The 7,019-nt window shown below is 53.7% G+C and overlaps 3 protein-coding genes across 3 annotated transcripts; 2 read left to right on the top strand and 1 right to left on the bottom strand.

Annotated features, from left to right (window-relative positions):
• Nucleotides 1-922: 922 nt before the first annotated feature.
• BDY24DRAFT_346075 (uncharacterized protein) lies at nt 923-2,262 on the top strand (the record flags this gene model as incomplete). The annotated part of the gene is made up of 4 exons (XM_076637621.1): nt 923-1,101; nt 1,176-1,392; nt 1,460-1,736; nt 1,829-2,262. Coding segments are annotated over 4 exons (1,107 nt in total), but the record flags the coding sequence as incomplete, so codon positions are not given.
• Nucleotides 2,263-2,465: 203 nt separating this feature from the next.
• BDY24DRAFT_334412 (uncharacterized protein) lies at nt 2,466-2,678 on the top strand (the record flags this gene model as incomplete). The annotated part of the gene is made up of 1 exon (XM_076637164.1): nt 2,466-2,678. A coding segment is annotated over one exon (213 nt), but the record flags the coding sequence as incomplete, so codon positions are not given.
• A 1,653-nt stretch (nt 2,679-4,331) lies between these two features.
• On the bottom strand, nt 4,332-5,309 carry BDY24DRAFT_419486 (uncharacterized protein; the record flags this gene model as incomplete). Its single annotated transcript, XM_076643990.1, has 5 exons — nt 4,332-4,424; nt 4,512-4,804; nt 4,879-4,938; nt 5,011-5,099; nt 5,182-5,309. 5 exons carry the CDS (start codon nt 5,307-5,309, stop codon nt 4,332-4,334), a joined length of 663 nt encoding a protein of 220 aa, XP_076491932.1.
• Between the last annotated feature and the right edge of the window lie 1,710 nt (nt 5,310-7,019).

The following is a 7,019-nucleotide window of genomic DNA, read 5'->3' as shown; positions in this document are numbered from 1 at the left end:
ACCCTAACCCTAACCCTAACCCTAACCCTAACCCTAACCCTAACCCTAACCCTAACCCTAACCCTAACCCTAACCCTAACCCTAACCCTAACCCTCGGACAGCTTTCTCAAGATCCTTCTCGCCTTCGTAAAAGCTCTCGCTCAAGGACGATTCCCGATCCCAACGTTCAACTCGATCAAGACTCGAGAGTCAACGCTCTGGCAGGTTATGGGGAGTGGGAACGCGAGCGGTCAGCTGGGACATGATGGCTACAAGGGGAATCAGTATTATCTGAACAGTTTGGAAGGGATGGTGCAGAGAGTGAGTTGCTTTGGGGAAGAGAAGAGACGCGTTCGTCGCCAAGCTGAAATTGTCTCTTTTCTCCCTCCCTCCCTCGCAGGAGTTCGCCAACCCTCAAGTTCGAAATCACATGAGCTTCTACCCTCGTCGAGGTTCCGGACTCAAGGACTACGTCGACGGATCCTTCCTCAACCACGAACTCCCCTCCGAAAGGTCAACTCCCATGGTCCTCCTCTCTCCGAGTCGTCACCTCTACCACTCCGAACCCGTTCGACTGGACGGGCCTGGTGGACGTCTAGTTTGGCCGACAAGGTGGTTTGAGAGGGGAGGGGAGCTTTGGGGGGAAGGGTTTGGGATCAAAGCGAAGGAGAACGACGTCGAGGGAGGGACGGTCGATCGAGGGAAGGTCGAGACTTTCAGGGTGGAGGACGTTTCGGAGACTGGTTTGGAGGTGGTGGAGCATCTGAGGTTCACGCCTGAGATCTGTGAGTGATTTTGCTTGTGCTTCCGGTCTTTCAAACTGTTGAGACTGACCTGCTTTTGTCGGTTGAAACAGACGACCGCTCGAAACTCGTTCCCTTCCCTCATCCCTTTCGAACCCTCGCCAAAGAACTCCCCGTCTTCTTCGTCCTGTACTCTCCCTTCGGCGACGACATGTCTGGGAACAGGACGAAGAGATGGAATGAGCACTTCTCTTTCTATCTCTCGAATGCTTCTCTCCCTCGATGGGTTCAGGAGATCGAAGGAAACATCCACTTCGTTGGGACTTCGAAGGACGCGTCTCCGTTGGAGATGGGTGAAGGTGTTGTTGCTCTTTTCTCGTGAGTTGGACCCGGCTATCTTCTCTCCTCACGTTTGAAGCTTTTCTGACCTCGGACTGCCTTTGATTTATCAGAAAGACCTTCGAGAAGCCGCTCAGGGTCTGGGACAGCAAGCTTCGTCGGGACGTCCTCGTCGTTCCCTTTCCCGTGGTCAAGCTCGGCGACAATCCCATGCTCGCAGAGGAAGCCTCGTCGATGTCCCTCAACTCCAACGGTCCCTGTCGAATCTGCACCGTCAACATCGATCAAGCTGGAAAGAAGACGGCTGAGGGTTTTGCTTCGTACCTCGTCGTTCGTCCCGTTTTCTTTCTCGTTGCTTCGTCGCCGTTTTACTTACCCTCAACCTCCCTCCTTCCAGCCATCGGATCCACGACGCCTCTCCACTACCCTCAGTCACATCGCATCTCAGATCCGCTTCGCCAGTCTAGGACGTTGGACCGACATCGACCCTCACAGGACGAAATTCGGAGTCAAGGACACCGTTTCGATGGATCACTGTCTTGCTCTCGCTGCTTTTCGACTGAGCCTGCTTGAGAAGGGAGAGGTGGGGGACCTTGAGGTCGAGAAGATCATGCAGGAGAAGCTGGAGGAAGTCATGAGAGGGACGTGGCATTCTCCTTGGCTGACGATGGAAGGTGAGTCGAGCGTCGAGCGTCTTGCCTCTTTCTTCTTTCTCGTGTCGCAACACCTTCAATTCTGACTCTCACTTTTGTTTACTCGTTCACAGGTTTCGATATCCACGGCCAATCTCCCGTCGAAGTTCTCCACTCTTTCGCTCTCGGACCCGTCAAGTACCTTTGGAGGAACACCCTCGCTCTCACCACCAACAACCCCGTCCTTCGTCAACACCTCCGCTGCGCTCTTGCGTCCATTGAGACGGAGGGATTCGGAACGGGAGGAGGCAACATCCAAGCTGACTACTTCATGAAGCACGGAGGCTCTCTCATCGGAAAGGACCTCAAAACCCTCGTCCAGATCCTGCCCGTCGTCTTGCTCCCTCTCGTCAAGATGGGATTGGTACCTCGTCGACTCTTCGAGGCCTGGAAAGCGTTGGGAGTTTTATCGACTTACATCTATCAGAGTTCAGTCCCTGAGGAAGGGCTCAAACTCTATCTCGTGAGTCTGAGGCGTCTCGGAGGAAGTCAACGAAACGAAAACTGACGCGTCGTTCTTTTCTCGGGTTTTTTTTTGCCTTTGTGCAGGAGGAGACTCAGGCTGCTCTTGACCTCGCTTATCTCGCGATGGCTCGATGGAACCCTTCCAACGTCACCTCTGGAGGGAAATGGGTGAGCACTTTGTCTGCTCTCGAGCGGTTCCAACCAGAACGCTTCGCTCACCCGCTCCTTTTTGTTTCTCTCTTCTTGCCTCCACAGCACATGCTCTGCCACCTCGTCGACTGCATCCGCCGATTCGGACCTCCCCTCCTCTACGCTACCGAGCGATACGAGAAGTTCAACGCCGTCTTTCGACAGAACTCCGAGTTCAGCAACCGGCTCGCTCCTTCTCGAGACATCTCCGTCTCGTTCGAGAAGTCCGCCATCCTTCGCCACATCGTCGATGGAGGATTCTATTGGGATGCTAAGAAGGGTAGATGGGTACAAGCTGGGAGGGATCTTCTCAACGTGATTGCTTCCTTCCCTATGTTTGGGCTGAAGTATGCGATCTCGAAGGATCCCGGAGCTCAAGTCGGTGAGTCTCATCTCGTCGCGTCTTCGTCTTCCGAGGTTTCAACTGACCCTGTTTCCTTCTGCTTCTTTACAGGCAGATTCACTCACTCCCAATCCACCTCTTCCGACTCTCCACTCTCTTGGGATGAGCTTGGAGCTGCTGGAATCCCTTCCTCACCATCGCCGTCGTCCTCCCCGCTCGGAGCTGGATTCCGTCTCGCCGTTTCGATGGTCTCCCTGGCTCAAGACACCTGCAGGGTCGGATCCTTTGTACATCTCGGAAAGCTTGCAGGCTGCACAAGCCATGTGAGTGCTCTCAGCTATTCTCTTCAAGTTCAACAAGACTGACACTGTGCCTTTTGGATCAGTCTTCGTCTCCCTGCGTCGCTCGAATCGAACGGATCGTTACCACCACCTCCAGTACCGTCCTCCCTCCCCAGCTCTCAGTCAACTTCATCCTCGTTTCGCTCTACCAGAGGAAGGAGGACTCGGATTCGCGTTGGGGGATGCCGAGTTATGAGCGAACGGGAACGAGAGTTGCAGTCTCAGCCGAGGTGAGTTGACCTCTCTTTTCCTCCCTCTTCGTTCAACGCGCTGAACCCTCCTCTTTTCCATCTTTCTGCTAGAACGTTGAGTGCCTCCTCGCCATGCAACATGACTGCATCGACTCCTCGTGCGATATCAACCCTGTGGGAGGGATCGTTGTACAAAACCGAAAGGAAACGTCCCTTCGTTTCCCCATCATCTCCCACCGCCTCCCTCTCGCACGTTTCATCCTCGTCTCCTCCGCCATCCGATCCTCGGTTTCCCTTCGACATCTCCACTCATCCTTGCCTACTCCTCCCTCTCCTCTCGACATCGGAAAGGCGGCGGTGAAGCGGATGGAGGGAGACGACGACGAGGTGGAAACAGACGAGGAGGAAGTCGAAGCGACGAGGTCCGATAAGGGTTGGATCCTTTGGGGAAGGCCGTTGATGGAGGTTGACCAACCATTCGCTACTGGAGTCCATGCAACTGGGAAGAAGAAGAGAGCTTCAAAGGGAGCAGGTCTGAAGAAGGAGAAGCAGGACGCGTTCGTCGTTGCTCAGCTTCGAAAGTGGCATGGAACGGAGAAGGGAAGCTTGGAGCCGATTGTGAGTGCCTGGATCTTCTTCTTCTCAAGATTTCGAGTCTCTGATTTCTCTGGTTGCCTGCTCCCAGGTTGGTCACTACGCTTCGTTCAAGAGGATCATGAGAGAGGAGGACGAGGAGGGCGAGGAGGGGAGCTCAGCGGAAGAGACCTCAGAGGAGGAGGAGTTCTCACGATCGAGCGGGATGGTAGCAGGGAACAAAGAGGACAATGTTGTAGATATGGAAGAGTAGTTTAATCGTCTCGAAGCGAAGAGGGGCGAAAGAGAGAACACCCGAACTGATCATCAACGCGTCCTGTCAAGTCCCAGCATGTCCTCCCGTTCTCTTTCTCTTGCGAGCTGACTGCGATCTTGAGCTACCTCGCTCTCGTCGGGAGTTGCCTCTCGGAGCTGGGAGCCCGGGTTGTTGAAGGGGGAAAGAAGGAAGGAAGAATCAGCAGGGGTCGAGGGAGGGAGGGAGGGATACAGAAGACGAGCTCACCGGAAGGCCTTCAACAGGCATAATAGCTTCCCGAGCGAAATGAATCTACAGGGAAGATGATATAGAAGCACATCGTATCAGATCGAACGCTCCAAAGCTTTTGCCAGTCTCCTCACCTCACGACGCACTCACCATTCTCTCTGTTCCTTGTTGCATAGACACAAGAGCGTCCAGCCGCGCCTCCGAAAGCTCCAGCGATGTATGCGTCGTCTCGGATTGAGCGATAGCTAGCGTTGAGTACATCTCCGCGTACGTTGTCGACAGGGCCGACGCGTCTTGATTCGATTCGACACGCTCGTTCCGATTCGCAACCTCGACCAGCGCCACGAGACGAAGGACCGTTGGATTGGGTTCGGGTGCTGGGGAAGGAGTGTGAGCGGTACCAGTCGAAGATGAGGAGGCGGATCCAGAGGGAGAGGTTGAACCTGCGTCGGAAAGGAGGAGGAACGAGGTCAGTGTCGTTTCAGATAGAACGCAGGGTCAAAGAAGTCGGTTTCACCAGTAAGCGCCACTGCACTCGGATTCGATGGGGATGAGATACGAGCTGAGGGCGAAACCACTGCGAGAAAGGAGGAAAACGAAAGTTAGGGCGCGAAGGAAGAGCAGAAGAGGGAGGAAGGAGAGCACGAACCGACACCGTGAGAGCGAAGGATTGCTCGATCGATAGCAAACTCATCAGAAGCTCCAGAATACATGCCTCCAATCTGGGTATCAAACTCTCTGATAAGCGAAGAAGCCAGAGGAATCAGCTTGAGTTTGAGGAGGAAGGGGGACGAGAGGTCGAGTCGATCTTCAAGCTCACTCTTGCATGTGCTGGTGGTAGTCGTCGTTTTGATGTCGCTTCGACTGTCGCCTCAAGAGCTCGACCTCCATTTGGTCAAGCTGAGACTCTTCGAAAGGGGAAGATGGCCCGTAGGGTGACGAGGACATGGTCGATGGGGAGGAAGAGAGGAGGTCGAAACCCTGCCCAAAACTCTTTTCCCATCTCACCTCCAACCACACCTCCCCTCCCACCCCCCCATCCGGCATCTTTTCCCATCGACATCGCTTTGACCTCGTCGACCAAGGAACAGATCAGTCTATAGATGATGCCTTCGTCTGGAGCCTTTTCGGGAGATCAAGAGGAGGAGGAGCAGAGCTGGTGAGTCTTTCCTCCCGTTCCTTCCTTCCCTCCTTCACTCCTTCCTCTCCTCCTTCCCCCCCTTCTTCGGCTCCCGTCTTCTCTCGTCGGCTTGATGTGGATAGCCATCCAGAGTGTGGCTCGTGGGCGAGTACTGGTTGTTTCTCTGCGAAACGCAGAGGGCCGTGTCTGGCGAGCTTTCAGGAAAGAAGGGAAGGGAAGGGGGGCGACTTCCCATCGGTCAAGTTCGCTGACTCCCTTTTCTTCGTTCTTCGGTGTCGCATATGTACAGACACACAGACGTCTCTCGTGAGTCCTTATTATCCCTCCTATAGCACTGACTCATGCGGTTGAGTTTAGCAGAACGAGGGAAACGACTTCTCGCTTCCACGCCTCATTTCATTCACTGATTTCTTTCCTCCTTCCTCGCCGTCTTGCTCTATTCCAAGTTCTCGAGTCGGAGCTGAGCTGAACCCAAGGACATGCTTGCTTAACTCTGGAGCACACCAAGTCTCTCCTGAACCCGACCACCTTCGGTATATCTTGGTACGTTGAGCTCAGGCTCGTCTCTCTCCCTCCACCGACGTCGTGCCTTCTCGAGCCACTTGTCCATGGAAGCCTGACCTTCTTCTTCTTCTTCTGCTTCTTCTTCTTCTTCTTCATGTTTGTATGATAGGTTCAATCGTCAATAGAGCCTGATCTTGCTCTCACCTGGGAGTGTTCGTTTTGCATGAGATCGTCTCGTGAGTCGCCGTTCGATTTCTCTCTTTTCCTTCTGCTCTTCCTTCTTGGGTACCTCGTCTTGCTGGACGCTTTCAAGATGGAGGACTGGGTCGGGAGGGCTGGGTTTGGAAGGCTCTTGAGTTTCTGCTGCACTTTCTTCATCCCAGAAGCGGAGGGTCCAGAGGGGAGGGAAGGTCCGCCTACTTTGCGATTCGAGTTGTCTCTTCGCTTTTCACTGACGTTGCCGACTTTCTTCGTTCCTGAAGCAGCATTGGTGGATACTCCGATCGCTTCATGCTAGCGATACTTCTGGTGAGCTCTTGTCCGTTCTTTTCTTCACCGAGCGTCTTCTTTGGGACTCGAACTGACTCTGCGTCGTCCGCGTCGTTTTTCTTTGATTTCTACATCGCATCTCCATCCTTTCGATTTTCTCTTCTTCTCAGAGGCCTTGGAGGGTTATGGGAGCTACATCAGGGGGCTTACAGCCAGCGAGGGAGACATGCTAAGCTATCGGTTGTTCGTCTTCTCACGATATCTCATGAACATTCTCACGATCTTTCGGCTTCAATCTCCAGGGAATCTTTCTCATTTAGTAAATTAAGATCCTCAGAATATTTGGCTGCGAATGTTGGTGGGATCATTCGGTAAGTATCTCTAAAACCTTTCACGAAATTGGCGGTGTAGTTTAGTTCCGGAATCAGAATACAGTTCCGGACAAGCAGAGACGACAAGCTTCGAAGACTCCGATGGCGAGCGCTTCGTGGGAACGCTCCAGTATATTTACTACCACGAGAACA

Source organism: Mrakia frigida, assembly GCF_051309035.1.
Source record: "Mrakia frigida strain ATCC 22029 unplaced genomic scaffold BDY24scaffold_79, whole genome shotgun sequence".
NCBI lineage: Eukaryota > Fungi > Basidiomycota > Tremellomycetes > Cystofilobasidiales > Mrakiaceae > Mrakia > Mrakia frigida.
Note: the sequence above shows the minus strand (reverse complement) of the source record. Positions and strands in the feature narration are given on the sequence as shown.